General features: G+C 48.4%; 6 protein-coding genes across 6 annotated transcripts; 3 read left to right on the top strand and 3 right to left on the bottom strand.

Annotated features, from left to right (window-relative positions):
* Positions 1 to 9,768: 9,768 nt before the first annotated feature.
* Positions 9,769 to 10,062, bottom strand: N7471_010342 (uncharacterized protein; the record flags this gene model as incomplete). Its single annotated transcript, XM_057283061.1, has 2 exons — positions 9,769 to 9,915; positions 9,979 to 10,062. 2 exons carry the CDS (start codon positions 10,060 to 10,062, stop codon positions 9,769 to 9,771), a joined length of 231 nt encoding a protein of 76 aa, XP_057132040.1.
* Positions 10,063 to 10,606: 544 nt separating this feature from the next.
* On the top strand, positions 10,607 to 12,144 carry N7471_010341 (Ribonuclease H-like protein; the record flags this gene model as incomplete). Its single annotated transcript, XM_057283060.1, has 3 exons — positions 10,607 to 10,756; positions 10,799 to 11,728; positions 12,034 to 12,144. The coding sequence occupies 3 exons, from the start codon at positions 10,607 to 10,609 to the stop codon at positions 12,142 to 12,144; spliced, it is 1,191 nt and encodes a 396-aa protein (XP_057132039.1).
* Positions 12,145 to 12,888: 744 nt separating this feature from the next.
* N7471_010340 (uncharacterized protein) lies at positions 12,889 to 13,415 on the top strand (the record flags this gene model as incomplete). Its single annotated transcript, XM_057283059.1, has 2 exons — positions 12,889 to 12,948; positions 13,062 to 13,415. 2 exons carry the CDS (start codon positions 12,889 to 12,891, stop codon positions 13,413 to 13,415), a joined length of 414 nt encoding a protein of 137 aa, XP_057132038.1.
* A 3,654-nt stretch (positions 13,416 to 17,069) lies between these two features.
* Positions 17,070 to 17,585, bottom strand: N7471_010339 (uncharacterized protein; the record flags this gene model as incomplete). The annotated part of the gene is made up of 1 exon (XM_057283058.1): positions 17,070 to 17,585. One exon carries the CDS (start codon positions 17,583 to 17,585, stop codon positions 17,070 to 17,072), a length of 516 nt encoding a protein of 171 aa, XP_057132037.1.
* Positions 17,586 to 19,416: 1,831 nt separating this feature from the next.
* On the top strand, positions 19,417 to 20,451 carry N7471_010338 (uncharacterized protein; the record flags this gene model as incomplete). Its single annotated transcript, XM_057283057.1, has 1 exon — positions 19,417 to 20,451. One exon carries the CDS (start codon positions 19,417 to 19,419, stop codon positions 20,449 to 20,451), a length of 1,035 nt encoding a protein of 344 aa, XP_057132036.1.
* A 1,911-nt stretch (positions 20,452 to 22,362) lies between these two features.
* Positions 22,363 to 22,746, bottom strand: N7471_010337 (HAT dimerization; the record flags this gene model as incomplete). Its single annotated transcript, XM_057283056.1, has 1 exon — positions 22,363 to 22,746. One exon carries the CDS (start codon positions 22,744 to 22,746, stop codon positions 22,363 to 22,365), a length of 384 nt encoding a protein of 127 aa, XP_057132035.1.
* Between the last annotated feature and the right edge of the window lie 708 nt (positions 22,747 to 23,454).

Here is a 23,454-nt window from a genome sequence, read left to right as displayed (position 1 = left end):
TGTTGTGTACCGAGCGGGAAGGAATGGCGGACCCACATGCGGGTGCTCCCGAGCCTCCTCGCACAACCACGCGAGGAACGGCAGTGACTGACACGCCGGAAACCCTTGATTCGACTACCGCGCCCCGGACCAGAAGACAGGCTCGCCTCAGCGATGGCTACTCTAACGCAGCTCGCTCAATTACCGAGATTACAAGCTCCGTAGACAGCAGCGGACGCGTCACGACTCGGGACATCTGGCGAATGATTGATGGCTTGAAAGAAACGATCGCCTACCAAACCGAGCTCATACAATCCACCAAAGACGAACTGCTTGAAGTAAAGCACGACCAGAATGTCCTCCAAACGCAGAACGAGAAACTCCATGAGGAAGTTCGAGGCCTAAGGGCGCAAATCGATGCGCTCCCGTCCACACCCGTGGCCAAATCGTGGGCCGCGGTGGCAGCAAGCCACCCGCCTCTTCAACCAAACCACCAACGCACAGACAAAGACCGGAACTGCGTCCGAATTAGCACCCAGCGGTCCTTTGTCGACCCGAGAGACAACGATATGAGCGATCAAAACACCTTTGGGCGATATCTTCCAACGGAGTCCGCAAACACCCAGATCTGTACGGCGCTGTCGAACGCACCGTCCACACAAGACGCCCAAGTAGTCGGGGTTGGCACCACCAAAACTGGATATATCATCCGATTTAAAGACACAGAGTCGGCGGAAGCGGCCCGCAACAGCACAGAATGGCTGAATGAGCTAGAAAACAACACGAAACTGGTCAAGGCGCGGTTCGGCGTCGTAGTACACCGGACCCCGACTGAAGACTATGACCTCGAAAATGCAAACCCACAGGCGATCGAGAAAATCATGAAAGACAATAACCTACACGAACTAGGACCCCGAATCGAAGAGGTGGCTTGGCTTAAGAAGAGAGACAAGGTGCTAGGGAAGTTCGCATCCCTCGGCATCTGGTTCGACACCGCGGAAGGAGCCAACCTTTTGCTAGACAAGGGCTTCCTCATTGGCCGGAGATTCATTGACAGTGTGGAACGCTGCGAACTAAAAAGAAAGAGATGTTTCCGATGCCAACGATTCGGGCACTTCGCATGGTCATGCAAGGAAACACCCCGATGCGGGCATTGCGCTGGCCAACACCAGCGGGAACGGTGCCCCCCAGGTGTGAGAGCCCGATGCCTCGACTGCGGTGGTGAACACCCAACCAGTGACCGCCAGTGCCTAACACCGGCAACCTCTATTACCCAATGTTAGAGACAAACCTACGCATACTCCAGTTAAACATCATGAAATCGGGACCTAGGATGGAAGCCCTCATCAATGACCACCGCAGCCAGGATCTGGATATACTTCTGATCCAAGAACCATCTATCACCGCCTATCAAACGCACGTCAATCATAGCGCCTGGCGGCTGTACCGACCGACTACCAAGACTGACGCAGGTCGGTGTCGCAGTCTAATCTACGTCAACCGAAAAGTCTCAACCTCTTCCCACCGACAGATCGCCTGCGACCACCCGGACGTCACAGCAATCAAGATCTGGACAGCCGACTCTCAATTCCTTATCTTTTCGATTTACCTCTCCTGCGTCCCGCTATTCACGCCGAACGAAACGTCGGCAGAACTAGCACTCACAGCAATCCAGAACACACTTATAACCAATACCCAAGACGATCAAAGGTCAACAAGCGTCATCTTGTCAGGTGATTTCAACCGCCATCATCCGATGTGGGGCGGAAACCATATCCAACCGCGATTCATTGAAGACGCAAGCGAATTGGTCAACTTCTTTCAAACGCATGGTCTACATAGCTGTCTTTCACGTGGAACAGCGACTTTCTGGCCCTTTAATGACCCAGGGAAGAGCACCACTATCGACCAGACGGCAACGAACCGCCCGGACTTGCTCGTCAAATGCCATCTCTACCACGAAAACTATGGGTCAGACCACCGCGCAACGTACTCTGAATGGGACCTAAGAACTCAGCGCCAACCCGCCGCTAAGGCAAAGAAAGCCTATGACCGTGCGGACTGGTGTAAGATCGCCGAAGACGTACGTCGACAATTGGGCCCATGGAAGGAGGTGAAAACGAGACCGGCGCTAGATGAGGCAGTCGACAAGCTCACAGAGGCGACGGCCAGGGCGGTGGATAGACACACTCCCGACCTACGACCAACACCATACTCCAAACGCTGGTTCACCCCAGCCCTCAAAATACAGCAGACCGAGGTCAATCAACTACGCCGGACGTGGCAAGAAAGCTGTGCGGAACTCGGGCGACATGACGCCCGCTCCATAACGCTCTTTCAGGAGATGCAGCACAAACGACGATTATGGACCCGGACTATCGAGAAGGTGAAGGCGTCACATTGGAAACAGTTCCTGGACGAAGCCGGGGAAGGGAAGCTCTGGAAAGCAGCCACCTACATGAAACCACGAGAAGCCTGGGGATGTCTGCCGGCATTGCAGGTCGGCACCAACGAGCTTATAGAAAACGAGGACAAAGCGCAGGCCTTCCTAGACGCTTTCTTCCCGCAGATGGACGAACCTCACGAGGACTTGCTCGCCCAAGCACCTCTAGCACTCCCGTGGCAACCTATCATTGAGCTTGAGATTCAACGATCTCTCAAAGCCGCAAAAGGATCTACCGCACCTGGCGAAGACGGCCTGCCGACGCTGGTATGGAAAGAGCTGTGGAGCCACCTCAAGGTCTATATCACGGGGATCTTCACCGCGTCAGTCAATCTAGGATACCACCCGAAGCGATGGCGAAGCGCGAAGATCGTGGTGCTACGGAAACCCAAGAAACCTGACTATTCAGTACCTGGGGCCTATCGCCCGATCTCGCTCCTCAACACTTTGGGCAAACTCCTTGAAGCGGTGATGGCGCGACGACTGTCGTACCTCGCGGAAAAACTCGGCCTGCTACCGGACACCCAGTTCGGAGGACGACCAGGCAGAACGACTGAACAGGCCCTGTTGGTCCTCTCCAATGCGATTGACCGAGCGTGGTATAAACACAAAGTGATTTCGCTGGTGGCGTTCGACCTTAAAGGTGCCTTTAACGGAGTCAACAAAGTGAGCCTAGACGCTTGCCTCCGGGCAAGGGGAATCCCAACCATGGCGAGAAAATGGATTGCGAGCTTTATGAGCGACCGCCACGCCAGCATAGGCTTTGATGACTTCCGCACCAAGGCCACACCACTGGCGAACGCGGGACTTGCACAGGGCTCGCCTCTCTCCCCTATTCTGTTCGCATTCTTCAACTCCGACCTGGTCGACCAACCTGTCAACTCTCACGGCGGTGCATCCGCCTTTATCGATGACTACTTTCGCTGGCGTGTGGGACACACAGCCGAAGAGAACCTAGCCAAGATTCAATCGGAAGATATTGCCCGCATTGAGGCATGGGCCCGTCGAACTGGGTCTTGCTTCGCAGCCGAGAAAACTGAACTGATTCATATCACCAGAAAAAGACGCGAACAGCTTCAGGGTCACGTAGTCATGAACGGGAAGACAATCGAACCGTCGCCCACGGCCAAGCTTCTAGGGGTGGTGTTCGACCAGGAGCTTCGCTGGAAACAACACGTCCAGCAAGCGATCAAACGCGCAACCAAGGTCAGTATTGCTCTGGGCGGGCTGCGGCATCTACGCCCAGAACAGATGCGACAGCTGTACCAAGCCTGCGTAACGCCGGTCATGGACTACGCGTCAACGGTCTGGCACGACCCTTTGCGAGACAAGTCTCACCTACGACACTTAAACACAGTCCAGAGAACTGCATTAATCCGTATCCTATCAGCTTTCAGGACAGTGGCCACCACGACTCTGGAAGTAGAAGCACATATTTTGCCAACGCACCTCCGCCTCCGCCACCGAGCGCAGAACACCATTGCAAGCCTTCACACCCTGCCGCGCGATCATCCTATTTGGGATACACTACGGCGAGCCCAGAAACGTAGGAACAATGTTGGGCCGTACGCTCGTTTTCCTCTGGCGGAAGCCCTGAAGACCATGAACCTAGAAAGACTAGATGAACTAGAGACGATCGACCCACGACCGCTACTGCCATGGCGAGCCGAGTCCTTCACGGAGATCGAGATCGGGTCGGACCGAGAGACGGCCAGAGAACGAGCAGAAACCGTAGGGTCCACATCCGCCATCGTGGTCTACTCTGATGCCTCGGGACGCGAAGGCCACCTAGGCGCCGCTGCCGTAGCACTCGACAACAACCTAGAGATCATCGAATCCCAGCAGGTCCAGGTGGGACCGATGGACCGGTGGTCGGTTCACGTAGCAGAGCTGATAGGCATTTTCCACGCTGTCAGTACAGTGTTCAAGATCAGCCATCAGCGGCCAAGAACGGAACATAATGGAACAACAACGGCAACGATCCTCTGCGACAGCAAGTCAGCGTTGCAGGCGATCGTGACCCCAGGAAACAAGTCAGGACAACGTATCATCCATGCCATCCTCCAGGCGGCCGCAGAGGTCCAAGCAAAGGGAATCGCGCTCCGTCTCCAATGGATACCCGGACACTGCGACGATCCAGGGAACGACGCAGCAGACCGGTTGGCCAAAGACGCGGCAAGCCCGGGCAAAACACACCCCTTCCGCCCTCTGCTGACAAGGAAGAGAGCGCTTATCCGGGACAAGATCCGCGCTCAATGGGAGCGGGAATGGAAAACATCAACCAAAGGCGGTCACCTGCGAAAAATTGATAGCACCCTACGGGCTGCCTACACCAGGAAGTTGTATGGGAACCTGCCCAGGGGTCGGGCGTACCTGCTGACGCAGCTACGGACGGGCCATAATTGGTTATCCACCTATGCCAAAACCTTCGGCTTCCGCGACAATAATCAGTGTGTGTGCGGCGCGCAAGAAACAGTCACCCACGTGCTGGTGGACTGCCCAAATCTGAGGGAAATCCGACGGAAGCTAAGGATTGAAGTTGGGGATGCGTTTAACAGCGTATCGAGTCTGCTGGGAGGCTCAACTGAAGGTGAGAGAGGTAAACCAGACACCGTCTCGCGGGCTAGGACGGTCAAAGCCGTACTAGACTTCGCCGAGGCGTCACAAAGATTCAAAAGCCGCGCGCCATGAGGGCAGCCTAATAACTTGAACGGCACCTGGGCCACGATAGGCCTTGACGAGGCTCCAAGTTCGTTTTCAGGAAGTGGGACATTACACATGTACATACAAAGATATATATAGTTGCTGTATCCTGTATATCGCCAAAAGAGTTGATTTAACCACTAGACCAAAATACGAATCCGTACCCAGCCTATGGGTTGTGGTTTAGAATCCAACTCTCCCCCGTAAACCATAACCGCTTGGCTGGGGGCGCGTATGAAAGCTCTGCTGCCTGGCTGTGGGGCCAATCATAGGCCGTCTTCTGGTGGCTCTGGGTGCTCAAGAACGCAAGCTGTGAGGATCGAACCTATGCGCTCAGAGGTCGCGCAATCCGGGCTCATAACCAGTTGATTTAACCACTAGACCAAAATACGAATCCGTACCCAGCCTATGGGTTGTGGTTTAGAATCCAACTAAAAGCGAGAGGTCAGGGTAAATGATATCATCCATCCATCCATACTGTAGTCCTAGTGGTTGTCAAGTCATAATCAAGTAGAGTCTTTGAAGTTCCTAAAGTATGCACAATTAAATTGTATAATTGAAGATGAAGAACTAAACTAGATACATGAATGGATGTCTTTATATATCCCTTGCCTGTATTCCCTCCTCCTCGACCATGTATGCCGCTACCGACCCTGTAGTAGTCCTTCTGATATACCATGCCGATATACCTTGTCTTGGCTCTGCATTGTGGTATACTGCTTTGTCATTTTCCTGACCGCTCTATCACCAAACGGAGTACAGTCCCTGACCGTTGGCGAGAGGCTGACTCTGGCTTCGTTTGTCGCACGTAATTCTGATGGCAGATATGTTGGTTGGCTCTCAGTGGTCCACCTGTTAGTTGCGGCCCGGCAACTGATTGGTGACTAGCATGTCCGTAGCAATCATCTCAGGTTCGTGGACATTGTCTGTAGGGGTTGTTGGATTGGAAGGGCTTCCGCTGTTTTGGTAGCGTCTGCGGAGAGCAGCCATATCGACAGCTGTGCTCATCTTAGGTTCGTGGGCGTTGTCTGTAGAGGTTGTTGGGTGGTATGCCGCTATATTGATAGGTTGCTGCTGGTGAATTACTGAAACCCTTTTATAAGTGGAGGTGAGATAAAGATGAAGTGTGGGGCAAAAGAGGGGCAGCCAGGCGCGTGTAAGGACTCAATCGCTAAAAAGTAGTTGTGGGTACGATCCGTGTTGAAGCACCTGTTTTGATTGTATTGTTCTGTTATCGTGATACGCACTCCTCATGCATTAAGGTTAGACCTGTATCTCTATTACTGGATATTGACCCACACAACCCCACAACAATACAACCTATAACTATACACTTGCTACAAAAAAACGAGCTATTTACGCGCTATTCATATCTGGACTAGCGCATCATGTGATTAGGGTTTGAAAGAGCATCTCTCTGTTCCTGGCGTGGAAGGCAATACCGGTCGCTACTGTAGTCCAATACTTCGGTATAGTTCTATTCGGTGCACTACCTGGCGTCGCTCCTCGATACCGTCAAGAGGATTTAGCCCGTAGAAGCCTTGTTAGGCAACGGTACTGTTGAGAGGCAGATCGTTGACAGTTGGCAGTCTGCAGAACATCAAAGAAGTATCTCTCGGTCCTATTTAACCTAGCGACGACCCGCTAGTCGTGTGTAACAATGAACACGGCTGTCGATATGGCTGCTATCCGCAGACGCGACCGAAACAGCGGAAATGCCCCCAATATGGTAGACCAGTCTAGCCAATAGGATTTAAAATACAGACTAACTGAATTCGGGTTAGCGTAATATGTCATTAGGGTTTGAAATAGCTTTTATATATTGACTCAGCAAGGAAGGCGATAGCGGCTGCTACTGTACGTTGGACGATGCAACAAATTGAGGACCGTAGTATTATGTGGCCAAAGTATAGTGGCTATTGGGATCATAATTCAACGGTCAAAGCATAAGATACCATTTCACGTTGTTGTTATTTTTACCCCTTATTTTAATGTGGGCTGCTCGATACCCTATCTGCACTAAGGGCTTTGCGGTGAGACCAGAAAGGAGTTACGAAGATTCCGAGAATCATTGTATGCACCTGCTTCTCCATCCGAAATGTCCTATATATAGCTGTACTTGCCGATGCCACAATACTCGATCCAATTACAGCCAGTGATATTAACTCAGAGTCAGATATAGGCCTCCTTGTTCTCCGTCTATTTTCCATTGATGCAATGAATGATATTGAGCTTCTTCAATTCCAGCTTTCGCACACCATCGGACCAAATCGCACCGCCCTGTTTGCACTGTCTCAGGCAAAAGATCCACTGTGGAAATTCGATTTCGTAAAGTTTTTCAACTTGTAGAATCGAGGGAGAGAGTGATTGCTACTTGGCGTGAATAAATGAGAGTCATATAAGGTGATAGAACCAAACCTTCAATATTGCTCGTAACACCGCGACCAAATGATTTATATCAAGCGACTCGTTTTCTTTGATTTCCCACGGGTCGTCAGCATAAACCTGTCCGCTAGCATCGTAGAAAGTACAGATGCTTTCAACAACGTTTCTAACATCTGGAGCAGGGTGCAAAGAAGTGATGAAAGACATAATTTTCTGAGCAATACAAGTAGAAGTCTAGAATTAGGATTCGAACAAAGGAGTGGGCCTATTGAGGTGACAGGATTGTCCAAGGACAGCGTAGGACCGAACGCTACGATTTATATCACTTAAGCGTGGTGGCCCGACCAGAATTGGGCTGAAACAATGGGATAAGCACATTCAACGCTGGTGCACATGAGAAGCTGTGAATGCCAGTTTTAACTTTTTGGACCAATGAAGAACCATTCGAACGAGGACAATCAGTAACCAGATTACAATAAAATCGAAGAATTTTTCCCTGTCTTTCCTTCTGCTTCACCCACGCCTTCAATGCTTTTACTCCGCTAGCTGATCTCTCCAGCCGCGCCCGACCGAAGTCCCCACATCACGACGACAGGCTCCAGAATACACTCACTCTATCATCGCTGGTAAAGCTCATCGACTTCATGACAAGCGCATACCAGCATAATGCCACTTGGCTAGCCCCAAGTAGCTTAGGTTGCAAGTTTCCACAAGAATTGGTGTTACAGTGCGTTTCGAATTCGCGATGTGTGTACACTTCCAAACTACCGCAGGTTTGCATGAATATTCATGATCGTCTATTGTGACACTCAAGAGATAGACGGGTGAAGCTGCCTCGTGCTTGGGGTGGACGGCATGGCAGAAAAACACCATTGTATGTGATTTTCGAGTAAATTACACCTGGCAAGGTCATACCTGCGTCATGTAAAATACAATGTCTATAATCGGAAATCATGGATGACCACTTTGCCTAATGTAAACTAGCGTGTTTCAAGTTACGTTTCCCGAATCAAGTCGCAAGAGTGTAGAGTTAAAACTGATTTCGAATTCTAAGTTACTGTACCATCTCAAGCTCTCTTGACACTTGACATGTTGAGAACTCTCTTGGCTCTTCCCTCGAGTTATTTCACACGCTGCAGATCTATTTATCGTTCTAAATATAGAAATACCGATTCAGGTTCTAGCAAGCCAATATTGACGCCCTGTGCCAGAAATGAACTTTTGATAGAGCCTCATCTATAGAGCTAAATATTCTTTCAAGCATACGTTTCTTTGCAAATCCAATATAGCGTGGTAAATCCCAACTAAAGTCATAGTCCATTGAGCAACAACGAACTCAACATGAACAACATAGATGAACGGAGGGACTATTATAAGGACTTGGGCTTACCGTCTGGTAGCTTGTCATCTGATTTCCCAACCGATGAGGCCATTAAAAAGGCGTTTAGGAAGCGAGGTAAGCAAATACATGTTACGATGCAGAGAAGGCAAATCTTGATTTGTAGCCCTGGGTACACATCCCGATAGGCACGACAAAGATGAAAGTTATTGGACGAAGGAGTTTCAGCGTATCAACGATGCGTACTCCATTTTATCAGATCCCCAAAAGCGTCTAGAGTATCATAAGAAAAGGTTCGGCCATATGGCGACGTCTTCCAAGAGTGAGCCATCGCAAGACTCTTGGTCCGCTCGGGCAACGAGTACGAATCGACCAACAAGCAATCATAAATCAGGTTTCTCACAATCGTATCAGAAATCATCCCAAAAATGGAATTTCCATGGCCCAGCCAAACCATCAAGTTCAGTTCCTAGGGGAACTGCAAGAGCACAGGGAGATGATAGCGATAACTACATGCCACATAGAGGCAAGAGTGGTAGTTTCTATCCCACGGGTGCCACGAGTGCAAATCAACCAACGGGTAAAAACAAATCAACTTTCTCGCAATGGAGAGCGAACGCACGGGCATCGTCGTCTTCCTTTGAGCCTTCTTTCTATCAGCCATATAGACAATCTTATAGAGGTCCATTCTATGACCCAAATGACAAGTATTCAGCCAAACAGTCAAGTTCCAAACAGTCAAGTTCCAAACAGTCAAGTTCCAAACAGCCAAGTTCAGTTCCAAGAAATAATGCAAGCGGGAATCAAGATCAACGCTCTAGCTCAACCGGTAATAAAGCTAGTGAGAAAAAATGGAATAGTCGTAATTTTTGCAATAGAGGCCCACTATTCAAAACCAGCCAGCCTGGTGCAGATGAACCTATGGCTCAAAGTACCGCAGGGTATTTACCGTCAAGGAGGAAGGAGAACCCTCCAGCATCAGAGGAAGAGGCCGCTCCAGCAGGAGAGACAGACTCAGAGGAATCGCATCCTCCTGACGACCAACCCGTTCCTGAGCAAAATCCAGCTGCAACAGGACGTAGAAGAAGATTATATCGAAAGTTCAATGCGAAGAAGGAAGCGTCCGTACGTTATCCCGGAGTGGCTTATAGCAGAACACTTTCAGGGCTCCGGAGGAGAGCTCAAATGCGTTCTTCCAGCTGCAGTGATTCATGTGGCACAGGCACTGAACAACCTATCGTGGATCCATTCAAGCCTAAACCCAAAGCGATTCCCAAAAGTCAAGTAAACCGATATCGGGTCCTCAGCGAACGACTTATCGATGAGCTCACTGAAAAATTTCGCGGTCTCTCCATTAAACAATTAGGAGGGAAAGATCATATCCGTCCAACACTGCATACTTTATGAGACAATCAAAGAGAACCACAACAGAAAATCATAAAACCAAGAAAGAAAGGTTGCGGAAGAAGGTTCAGTGGAAGGATCCTGTTGAGACCGTCTGTGGAGACGATGAGGACGTGATTAGCATTTTTAAGCCAGCCCCGGGCACTGCAGCTGATATGGTCAATATGGCTATCGTTTTCCAGAGAGATCCGGGAAATTATTCTTTCCCTATGCATCGTCCAGAAATCATGGATTTGGCTGACGGTGATGTTGATAAAGCATAAGCATTGTGGAGATCGACGTTCACTCGACCGCATCGTTGGGTGGAAGGATCTACGGTCTTTGATTCCTGTTACTTAGCAACACCATTCCGTATGAATGAGGCAGGGAAATTTCCGACCGATCGGCGATCGCAGGCTCGCCAGCTGAGCGAAGCCGATCAAGGGACTGTCGACTGTTGGTTTGAGGGGACCGAGATCGTGATCGGAGAATTGGTGGCGGACAATCCACAGCGCCAAGCGGAGGTCCGGCGCCTGCTTTACACTTGAAAGGACTGTTTCGCGAAGTCGGTTAGAGACATCCGAGCGACGGATCTCATTGAACATTCCATCGGCATCGTGCCAGACGCAAAACCAGTGAAGGCGAAAATGAAGAGATACACTCAATATGAGCGAGAGTTCGCTGCCAAAGCATTCCCCGACATGGAGGATGCCGGAATCTTATATCGCATGGCTTCACAATGGGGAGCGCAGACACGATTCATCTCAAAGAAGAATCCTAAAGATCTGAGGATTGTTCACAATTTCATCCCCATTAACAAGTGGTCCATCGGGTCTTCATATCCAGTCCACAACTTTGATGAGGTGGTCGACGTTGTGTTGAAATCAAAGTTTTCAACGTATTTCACAGCAGACGCATCATGCGGGTACTGGGCTGTTCCGATCAAGCCGGGAGACGAGTTCAAGGCTGTGGTGATCACTACCCATGGCCAATACGCACATCGGAGGATGGGAATAAGCCTGAAAAACGCCATGCACACGTATGCCCAATTCACCGGCATGGTCTTTGGACAGTTGCCGGGTTCGGAGGGAAATTCCAGACAGGATTCTACTATCGGAGATCATAGAGAAGCTGGATTTAGCCCATTCGTGGAAGGTCACCTGGGGTCAGCTACGCCATATGAGACCTTATTCCGCTTCCTACATGAGAAATACTTCCCTAGGGTGGTGTTCGGCCCAGTTTATCTGGCCGAAAAGAAAGTCCGAGTCTTCGAGTCCTCGCTTGAGGCGGTCGGATTTGAGGGGAGCCGCGAGGGTATTCGCCCATCGCTTCGTCATATGGAAAAGATCAAGGACTGGCCAACGCCAACAAACCGGGAAGAACTTGATGGGTTCCTCTGGTTGACCCTATTCTTGAGGCGGTTTATACCAGGAAGATCGGACCATGGGATGATCATGAAGAGCGCGTACCTGGAAATAAAGTTCCGGCGAAACCTTGTAGGACCAAGGAGCCTCCGCCTGATCTGGAACCATGTGATAAGGATCTGTCAGAGCATGGAGTGGTATCTTACCACTAGCAAGCGATTGGTTACCCAGGAACCCACATTTCCTTGTGTTTTGTATGGTAAATTGTTTCAATTGGCAATCTCGGTATAATAACCACCGAGTATGGTCACGTTCCGAGGGTATTTCAACCTGCCCTCGACCGCATGTTTTCTAATTAATCAATCATTCTATTTATCCTGAATTGGTTCCGCTTGATCTCATTCGTCCTGAATGCATACTAGTCCATACAATTTTAGCTTGTTCTGACAGGATCTTACCAAGAGAAGAAGGAAGTCGCCCAAGAAATTGAATGGGGATGGCGGAGAGCCAAAAGAGGTCCCCAGAACCATACGAACGACATGGGCTGAGAAGACATCGGAATGGTCCCCGAAATGTCAGGAGTCGTTTGATTTGGGAAGAGGATCGCCCCACTGGAAGAGTGGACCCCTGAACCAACCAACCAACCGATACGTACAACAATACCATTATCATTACACTTTTTGCTTGGTATTTGACCACATAATTACGGTTATATTTTTACCTTGTACAGTAAGTTGACTCACGAGCAGAATCGGGTCTGTTTCGCTCAAATGTAGTTCACAGACAACTACGTAAGTGGTGCTTATTTGGTATATATATTTTTCTCAAACCGTTGTGCTTGGATACGCGGCTGTCCATGGTAGGCCTTTTAAACTAAAATTCGATATAGTGCTTTGAACTGGGAAAAGTCCTCTGTTTCTTGAGTCACCAGTGGAATACTAGGTAGGCGTTCCTCATCTAAATCAGGAATAGTGGTAACATAAAGGAAAATAAATCTTCGTGCAAATAAGTGGCGTCATAGATGTCCTCAGCCTCTTGCTGGCCCCAGAAAACGATGTTTCCTTCAGATTCAGATCGGCCAGCCCCCCGGGCATCGATATTCACAATTCATGGTGATTGCGGGGGTTCGGTACGGCACGCCTCACATTCTCTTGGCGAGGTAACCTGCTACCACCAACAGCATCTTCTCTCTTGCCGCCCGCTGTTGTGATTCTTGTCAATCACGAAGCTGAGCTTTGGAGGCTGAGAGGGCTCTTTATTCTACCTATAATTCCCCATTTGTCTCATCCCCAATGTATCTCAAAACCATTGATTTCACCTACTCGCTTCCGGCGCCTCTCCAAGATTCTATCGTGAGCGAACGAAGTCTTTGGCATGGCCTGTCCCCCACGGGAAAGATTCCAAATCGGTTGGATATGTGCCCTACCGATCGAGGCTGCCGCAGCTATGAAAATGCTAGATGGAGTATTTCGGCCCTCTCAATTCTCAAGACATGTCCGACTCAAATACCTACACATTGGGCCGAATCGGGCAACATTCGGTTGTGATCGCTTGCCTCCCTACAGGACAATATGGCAACACCTCAGCCACCACGGTCGCCAATAATATGCTCCGCACATTCTCAAAATCACTCCGCGTTGGGTTTATAGTGGGTGTTGGAGGCGGGATTACGTCGACTGCTCATGATATACGACTTGGCGATCTTGTGATCAGTTGCCCGGGGGGGCTTGGGGGTTTGGTCCAATATGACATGGGAAAAGTTGGCTCGGGTGGTGAATTTCATCGAACTGGGTCTTGGGTCTTTGAACAGTCCTCTTAGATCACTTTTAACGGCACTTGGCTCGATGAGGGCCGCTGAGTTAAGAGATGATCCCCGCTTTCCGGAATATTTCACCAGTGCGACCAAAAGAACCACACGAACTCGGAAAAACTTCGGCAGACCTAATACAGAATCGGATCGACTGTTCAAACCGGACCACGATCAGCCGGCGACTGCAAATAGCTGCGATAGTTGTCTGGCAGAATGGGAAGAGACGAGGAGCGAACGCGAGAGCTGCGGTCCACAACCACACTACGGTATCATCGCGTCCGGGAATTATGTCGTTAAGCATGCACGGACCCGGGAACAGCTACGGAAGGACACTGGGGCATTGTGCTTTGAGATGGAGGCAGCGGGGTTGATGCAATACTTTCCTTGCATTGTCATCCGTGGGATTTGTGATTACGTCGATTCGCATAAGAACAAACAGTGGCAAGTGTACGCAGCTTTAGCAGCGGCATCGTATGCCAAGGAGCTGCTAGGATATATACCGGTGGGCCGTGTTTCGCAAGAGAACTTGGCCGCAGATGCGTGTAGTATGTGAACCGTATATTAGCTTAGTCTCGAACAAAGAGTGGCTTACTTATATAGCTATATATAGATGAATTAAAAGATGAAGTCAAAGGCACGAACAAACGACTCGGCCGAGCATACAATCAACAAGATCAACAGCATTGTGAGAAGATCGAATTGGCATTGACGGATCAGCAACGCCGTTGTCATCAATCTTTAAAGACATCAAAGTATGAGGAACAGAAGAACATCAATCCGCGAAGTGTGAAAGGAACCTGCCAGTGGGCTTTGCAGAGCCCTGAATACATTCGCTGGTGGGAGAGTTACTGTAATGACATTCTATGGGTGTCAGCCGACCCAGGCTGCGGGAAGTCTGTACTGGCCAGATCGATCATCGACGAACACGTGGAGGCTTCAAGTCCAGGAGTGACCATATGTTTCTTTTTCTTCAAAGACAATGAGCACCAGAACCGCCTTGATACAGCACTTTGCTCGGTACTACGTCAACTTTTCAGCCAGCGGCCTCATCTCTTGTCCTATGCTATACCGTCCTGGGAGCAAAACGGGGAGAGACTGTGAAACGAGGTTGATGAGCTTTGGCGGATCCTCACTGCTGCCGCATTAGCCGACGTATCACACAAGACAATTTGCATAATCGATGCGCTTGACGAATGCCATGAAAAGGATTAGGGGCGATTGATTGAAAAGCTCCAGTTCTTTTATCAGCAAACCTCTTCATTAACGAAGGATACCTGTTTGAAATTCCTCGTTACCCTACGATCATATACAGGATAGTTTTTGAGCGATCACTGATTCCTTCTCACACGTACACGTCAAAGGAGAGGACGAAATGACCGAATTCATGAGGAGATTGATATAGTGGTAAAAGTTCGAGTGAAAAAAAAGAGTTGGCCGAAGTAGCACAACTATCACTGGAGGTCCACCATCGAGTAGAACAGCCGCTACGTCACATGAAACACCGTACTTATCTCTGGCTACATCTAACGATTGATGATATCCGCACCACCTTTAAGCGCAGCCTTCGGCCAGCAGAACATCCGATCCCCCCCATACCGCCTTCTGTGAATGCCGCATACGAAAAGATTCTCTGTCGAGTCCCAGCAGATGAAATGGATACCGCCAAAAATGACGTCCTCTGACAATGCGAGAGATAGCTGTGGCGCTAGGTATTGCCACCTACTCCGAGGCACGAACAACAATGGAGGCCGGGCTAGATCCAACTCATTTACAGTGAAAATTCCGACAGTTATGCGGCTGGTTTGTCTTTACTAACAACTCCAAAATCTATCTCATCCATCAGACTGCTAGAGGGTTTCTGATTCAAAAGAAAAGTTCGGACAATCCCCATCTTATATATTGGAGCAGCCTGAATGATGCAGAAAATCAGATGGCGGAGATCTGTCTTCGGTACCTTTTGATGATGGAAGATTTGGAAGACGAAGAAGGCCAACCAAGCTTCAAGATTTGAGAGCTTTTGGAATACTCAGCAGTGCATTGCAGTACATTGGGTTAATCACGTACGGAAAATGACCTTGATGTTGGACCAGGAAGTGCGGAATCGACTACATTCAGTGTACGATATGCACAGAAAACGGGTTTCCCTGTGGTTTCCTATCTTTTGGAAGGCAGTAATTCCATACACAGGCGTGCCATCAATGAATGCGCTCAATCTGGCATCATTTAACGGCCACGAGCAAGAGGTTCAGTTCCTACTGGCTGCTCAGAAACAAGATATCAATACGGCAGACGATGCAAAAACAAACCCATTGATGTGGGCCTCGTGAAACGGACACGACAAAATCATGCAGATGTTGTTGGAGCACGGAGCCGATGTCAACGCCCAGGGTGGACGGACCCTACGGAAATGCGCTCCAGGCAGCTTCTCGGGGAGGACACGACAAAATCGTGCATATGCTGTTACATAGAGCACGTAGCGAATCAATCTGTACGCTATCGCTCCCCTTTCAAAAGGCTGAAAAAGTCATGAGCCTTAGGGAATACATAGTCTAATCAAATGTAATCATACTTCCTTCATCCCTAATCTCTCGGGCACCTCGGTAACGGTGCAATAAATCTCAATATTGGTATCTTTCATTTGAAATAGAATCTAAATTTATGATTTTGAGAAGATCCGGCCATGGGCCACTTAATTGTCTACTGTCGAAGCAAAACCATCTTGCATGTACCGTATAGATTTGACTGCCCTATTCAATTTTCACATTCTTTGGCCAACAAGCGAACTTTTCTGACATTCCCCGTGTCTATTTTACTCACCTACCTTGTAACGTGCATAGGCAACGATATTGTAATGTAAGCTAAGCGTATGAACTTAAAGACTTCAAACCGTATTGCTGCGCAATAGTTGCGTTTAAGACCTCTTGCTAGGTATATTTTTAGAATTGGGTAAATTTAGAAACATTGTTGAGTTAGAATAAAGAAACATGGATTTCTGTCAAGACGAAAGAAACTGAGGCAGTATGACACGCTGGCGAATATATTTCAAAGGCACTCTTGTCCGTGATTGGTCACCACAGAAACACCAGCGAAACTCTCGGAGATACAAAAACAGCGTAAGCAATGATTCGCTTAACATGTAACAACGAAAAACCTTCAACTAACAAACACCCTTAGAATATACAACGCAATTTATGCTTATGTGAAAGGCATGCCTTACGGTTGGCCAGGCGAAGACGGGTGAATTTGAAACGCTATCGGAACGTTTGCTAGGGGTCGTGCTAAGTTCATCATGGATACTATCTCGCGCCGCGGGTTTATACTCAATAACTCAATTTCAGTTCAATCTCAGTACTTCAAGAACTCTTCATCATCCTCACTAAATCTAAGTGCCATTGCTAGACCCTTTGTACTCGTCGGCGTGGGCTCGCGCTTAGTCCCTTGGACCCTTATCTCCGCCGCCTCCCTTAGTAGCACCTCATCGCCTGATCGCCGCGTGATTTACTCCAACTTTTCCGTCCCAATACCTTCCGTTAAGGGGCGAACGGGGGCGCGGTGGGAGAAGTGAGCCCTTGTGGGTCATGGGTGAGATGGGCGATATCATCGACCGGAGTTGCGCTTCTCTTCCTATTACTGTCAAATTACCTCGCGTAATCCGCATAGGAGTTACTTACTGTTGAGATTCGAAAGGATGGGGAAGTTGCGGGGAGAAACTTGAGTCTTAGGGCCCGATTGACTGATAGAGGGGCCAAGAGTCATACTTCCTGCGCTTGATTTATTGTCATTGCGGCATATGGCATGGGACTCTCCACTCAGAAGACCGACGCTCCCTTGTAAGGCTTTCACGATTCCTTGCAGGACCGTAGAGTTCTCCTCCCATCTTTTGGCACTCAGCCCAAACTGCACGATTTCGCCCTTAAGCTGCCGTACTTGCTGTTCTAAATCTTGCCTGGTCTGCTGTTCCTTCTCAAGCTCTCTGCTTTGTGCTTCAAGCCTGTCCTGATCTTCCTTAATCTGCTTGACTTGTTCGGCGATTTTCTTCTGTTCCTCCTGTCTTCGAGCTTTTTGCCTCAATCGAAAGTCTCTTTGTGCATTTCTTTGTGCTTTCTTCTGCGCTTCCTTCCGTGATAGTCGAGGTTTGGGTGCGTTCTGAGTGTCCTGGAGCCCTGTTAGCAGGGCCATGGTATTGGGTTCTATGTTGGCTAACATTGCCCGTTTCGACATCATGTGTTCTTTTGGGAAATGGACAGAAATCCGTGTCATTGTTTGCCTCCTCTTCGAGCAGGTAGTCCATTGGTAATTGATTGGGACCTGGCCTAATGAGGTGTGTTTGGGGTTTTAGAGAAATGAGGTCATGGATGGAATATGGAAGATCATTTGCAAAAGCATTCCATGCTTTAACTATGTGTAATTATGAGTTAACTAACTAGTTAACTAGTTAACTAAAGGAATCGCTACGCGACAATCACGTAATGGCGGCTGACCGATCGCTTGCTCTATTAAAAAAAAAAAAATAGAATGCATGTTTTAATATTAAGCAATAAAACAATAATAGCAATGTAAGCAGGCTACCCCGGGCTGCCATCCTTATTTTCAATGGAAAAGAAGCTCAGAAAAGGCTTGAAGTGGGCTAACTCTCGTGATCTGACCTAGGCATATCAAATTCTCCTACTTTACCTCGATTACGCCGAAATCACTCGGCCTTACGTGGAGGGCGATTGGGTGGAAACGATTCGGCTACTGTCTTAAGGGATGCATATGTAAAAGCCGAAGGTGCATAGCGGCCATGCTATGAAGGATCGGATGGATGAAATCCACCCAGACCATCTCAGTTGACTGGCCAAGGCTGTTGATTGCAGCTCTTCGTACGTAAATATCTATGTGCAAGCCTAATATTGACGCGGAACTTTCATTTCTCAAAGCAATACAGTAGTACATAATCAATATCAAAGATCTCTCATCTTCAAATTCTTTTTCCATGTCGTCCCTTATGCAAGTAGTTGCGTATGGTTAGAGAAACTGCTTCCTCCTACTTACACAAAGCCGCCCGTTCAGACATAGGTGGCGGCTGTCTCATCGCGCCGAGGGTCCCGCACAAAGTGTAAACGTCCAGCTAGCTTGTAGGGAGCAGGCACGAACGGCTTGGTCACCGGTTGGTATATAGTATGCGTTTCGACATGTTATATCTCCTGCAGTACAGATTAGTGTATCACATCTCGAATCGCTTGGCGTCAAAGACAGTGTAGCATTTTCTCCTGGAAATTTAGCAGCATTGTTGATCAAGGAAAAGTCCACATAGCATTGGTCAGTGCAGGTATACTCAAGCTGTAATTCGTTTTCCCCTTTTTGCAAGTTGTCAGTACTTTGTGCTAGTTTCACCGAAGTCCCGCCATGTGCGGGAAACTGATACTTCTCTCGATACGACCCTCCAGGCTCCAGAATATTTGTCGGGGAATCCGCCTCTCTTGTGACCTTGAAGTAGACTGGGGCTTCGCAATTATTCAGAACACCTATATCTCCAATGGAGGAGAGTGGATGTGCGAAGGTGCATCTAAATGAAACAACCGATGCCACACACAATGTGGCGTAAATGTTTCTTCTCATCTTGAGCTATTAAGCCTCAGACAAATGTTTGAAAGCTAATGAGAACTGAATAGATACTTAATAGTGGACAAGCGTTTGTATCTATTTATGGATCACCCGAAATCTTCACCTTCGGTTTCACCAAGACCTTAGAAGGCTTCCCTTGAAGTCAGTCAAAATTGGCGTCCTGCGGCGATAAGATTGGTGCAAAAAAGTGCGTGTGCTGATATTGAACATTTACAGGCATCTAACCACTACGCGCCAAAACCGAAAAATATGCATCTTTTTCGCCATCAACTAAAATCACCAATATTTTAAAATATCACAAATTTAACGACCACATCATATATTCATTTGGATTAAATTTCCCTTTCAAAACATTAGTCTAAGTCCCTCATTTTCAGATATTCAATTCAAAAGGGGAAAAAAGATGCACATCTCTAACTCTGTGCTGTTGATGGCAGCACTGACCGCTGGGTCGACTGTCACTTGTCTTGACGGCTGTGACCATCACCACGCCCACCTAAGAGATGTATTCGATCTCGATCTCAACATTTACCATCCGACCGAGACTCCCACCCCTGAGCCTCCCGAGAAGCGTGGTGTTGGCGCTTCAGTCTTCGCTACCATTAACGGCCAGCGGGTTTCCTGGATCAACGAGTGGTCCGGACAGCATTCTTTCGAGTCCACCGAGGCCGAATCCACCGCCACTCCGACCTCAACTGCCACTCCAACCTCCACCGCCACCGGCGAGGCCGAAGCCAACTCCTCCATAAGCCCTACCCCTGCTACCTCCAGCAACTGGGCAAACTACCCCTCCAACGGCGAATACTCCATCGACGGATTCGGTGCTTCAACCGCCAGCAAGCACGTGGGCACCCTCGACTGGGACTATATCGGCAACGTCGGCAGCCCCTGGGGTAGTAACATAATCCAAGTCAGCGGCGACAAGGCTAGTCAGTACAAGCACATCATCCGGTTTGAGAACGACAACCCCAAGGCCTGGAACGTCGTGATGTGGAATTCCTACGGTCCTAGTGGTGGCCTAAACGGTTTTTGGAGCCCTAACAAAGCCCTGAGTTTCACCGTCGAGCCCGACCAAAGTATCTTCGTCGCCATCGACGACGACTCGCAGGGCGGATGGGGTGCCGCAGAAGGCGAGGGCCTGCCAGTCAACTACGTCGGCGAGTATTCCTCCACCTGGGGAGAGTTCGACATGAGCAACTCCCAAAACGATGGGTTCTCCGGCTGGGACGTTTCCTGCATCGTCGCCGAGCTCGCCAGCATGGATATCGCCGGTATGAAAATTTGCAATCACGCCGGTGAGAAGTGTTCTTCCATTACCCAGGGTGCTGGAGCCATCGTCAGCGCCTACACCTCCGCCTTCCAGGGCAAGAAAGATAAGGCTGTTTCCCAATCCGCTGGACCCGTTCGTCTCGTCGTCAAGCTCGGCTGGTCAGGCTGAATGGCAGCTGCGGATATTCCCGCCTGTTCTCATTTCTAGCCATATTTTCGCCCACCTAGGGGGTTTTTTTTTCATGCGCAAATAGTTCTCTACAAATACGCAAACCAAGAGTGAATAGTGGTCATGAAGGCCCACCAGCCTGATCATAATCTCACTTGGCTATCAATCGAGATACTAAGTGAGGTCTGATGCAGACAGAGCAAGATCGAACAACGGTGAACAACTTGACATAGTTTCCGAATCAATCGGCCACGTCGGAGAACATTAGGCCTAATGGCTACCAGGCCATCCCGTGCAATCAATCCCAGGGTTGCTGCCTTCGCCGCTGGGTTGGGTCTCTCATTAAACAAAACCTCAGTTCAAGACACACCTTTCTACAACTATTGGCAAGCCCAGCCAGACTACAGTCTTTTATGAAGGGTAACTACCATGTTGGGACTTTGCGCTACTCTGCGTGCATTATAGCTTGGCACAGTGATCATATTTCAGTCAGAATACCGTACCAATATTCCAGTCGATCATTATTTTCTAGCCTGATATTTTGAGTCACCGACCAGATAGAGGACTCTACTATAAATCTGCTTTCAATGGCTCACATTAGGTGTTGTTCTAGCTTCGCTGAACCACTGTTATAGGCCTCATATTTAGTTCTGTGTAGTCATTATTGATCACCACATAAATCGCACCACATAAATCACTCGTACAGTCCATCTCCCAAGTGGTTTCGCCTTTCTAACCCGTTGATGTACATATAATGTAAAACCCTGGTTTGGCTAAATTTAGGATCACCACCACATTCACAGTTAGTTCGTGCTAAAATTAGAGTCTTTGTCCTAGATTTCTTATTTATATTAAAGCCAAGTCAGTGATCCTTAATATGCCGTCTCTATCTTCACAGATTTATATGTACTTATGTTAGAGATGAAAGAATTATTGAAACCCCACGCCAGGCTGCCTAGTCTTTCCGTTTCCACCGATATCCCAAAAATGGATAGTAGGCTCTTTCGCTCTCTTGTCAACCAGCCAATATCAAAGAAACCCATTCACACTCCTCATCAACAAGCCCAAAGGTCAGATTACAGGTTGGAAGCCCGTTTGAAGGCAATCGAGTCCGTACTCGGTTTAAACGGCGACTCTAGCAATAATATGCAGAAGGTACAAAATGCCCTCCAAGAAACATGTAGCAAGCTCGCGCTCATGTGAGTATCATAACTTCCTCGGCATAAGGTTCGCAGGCTTAGTTTTCAATAGGTGCGAGCAACTGAATTCACTCATAGAGAAAGATTCCAGTCCCATAGAACCAACGGAGATGTCTAAGTCTACCACTCCAACCAATTTTGATGATTTCGGTTTGTGCGAGCTGCCAGAGTTTGGGCTCCCCTGGAATTAATTGTTAGCTATAAAGAGGGTTTGGGGAAAAGGGGCGGGGAAGATCTTAAAATAAGTCCTATACTTTAAGAATCGTGCTAGCTTCTGTGCCTAGGCTGAAAGGAAAATAAAAGCATATATAGGTATTGGTGCCTTGACTACATGGATTTAGGACAATAGGAGGTCGGTCCGATCGGCCTTCGCTGGGTCACTTTGTATAACACTTAGTTTTCGCCACCCTAATGGTCTCAAAATTTGTATAATCTACTGCGTGGAGGGTGATCTGCTTGTTGGGCCCTCTGAGGAAGGTGATGGAGTAGATGACCACCGAGGCCATCGCGGACCACTGTGAACCCCAAGGTGGCTTGCACCTATACTGCGACACCGCCCATGGGCCTTTTTAGTAAACAAATTTGTAGACCTCGCGAACTTGCATTTGTCTCTGTATTTTTAAGTATTTTGTTTACAGAATTTCTCATAATCTCATAATTATATCTTATGTACGGTCATTGAGATGAGTCCAGCCATTCATTCATATGTACATTAATACCGTAGCCATTGATCATCATCATCAGGCTTGTTACGCTTCCTCATACCTCTTAGTCCAGAGAGTCTCTGAGTGCCACCTTTATCTGTAGTTGAAGGCAGATGAGGGCTTGTCTCATTCTCACTATCAACGGAGAGACTTCGCTGTTGTTTACCCGCACTTGGAACTATAATCATGGGGTGGCGCTGACTCTCTATTATAAACTCCTCCTCAATTAGTGTAATAGGATCATTCTCGTTATTGTCATTCTCATCAGAATCCTCTCCTTCGCTGATTGCTTTGGGCACGTTAGTAGTAAGCTGGGCCTCTCGTTGTTTGTCCGCCTCCTCAGGTAACTCTTTAAGTTCAATATCACGCCAGCTCTTACACCGAAGAATCATAATATCTTGGATTGTCTCCGGATTTAGCTGCCCACGGCGGTAGTGGTAACATCGCGAGCGGTATTGAATAAACGCTTAACTCCTGGGCCCGTCGCTGGAACAGAGAGAATATCGCGAGCAACACTCGAGAGTGCAAGGAATTCATGTTCGTATGTAAAGGATCGACCTCTTTTCGCGCTATATAAGTTGTTAGTATAGACGAGCCCATCATAAATGAAAGTGTGTAAATTAGTGAAGCCGATTTTGCATTTCTCTGTAAATTGTCACTTAGATATGGGGAGAGAGAAGTGAGACCTTGCCATAATCTCGAGGCCAATTCCAACTCCGTATACTTGACTTATTCGCATATCTTGAAAGTTGTGGCCATGATGGCTGTTCCATACAGTGACGATACAAAAAGTCATGTATCGCGTGGCGTAATGTACCGAATAGGTCATCTAATTGGAATATTGATACTCCGGGGCTATTCTTAATATGGTATAGTGTCTCTATGCTATCTCTCACTTTCATATGCCTATTTGCATCTAATGAAGTGAGAGGACCACCATATTCACCCTTCGCTTGCTTTTATTAGCTTCCCTCCGGCGTTTTAGGTCCAAAATGTTGGCATTGTCATGCGCATACTAAGCGCCCGCTTCCACCAAGGTAAGCGCACCAGCTAAAAATGGAGCTAGTTGACGTCGTAGCTTTGGAGAAATAGCATCGATC

This window comes from Penicillium samsonianum (genome assembly GCF_028829775.1).
Source record: "Penicillium samsonianum strain IBT 33392 chromosome Unknown utg000006l_segment0_segment0, whole genome shotgun sequence".
NCBI classification, from domain to species: Eukaryota; Fungi; Ascomycota; class Eurotiomycetes; order Eurotiales; family Aspergillaceae; genus Penicillium; species Penicillium samsonianum.
Note: the sequence above shows the minus strand (reverse complement) of the source record. Positions and strands in the feature narration are given on the sequence as shown.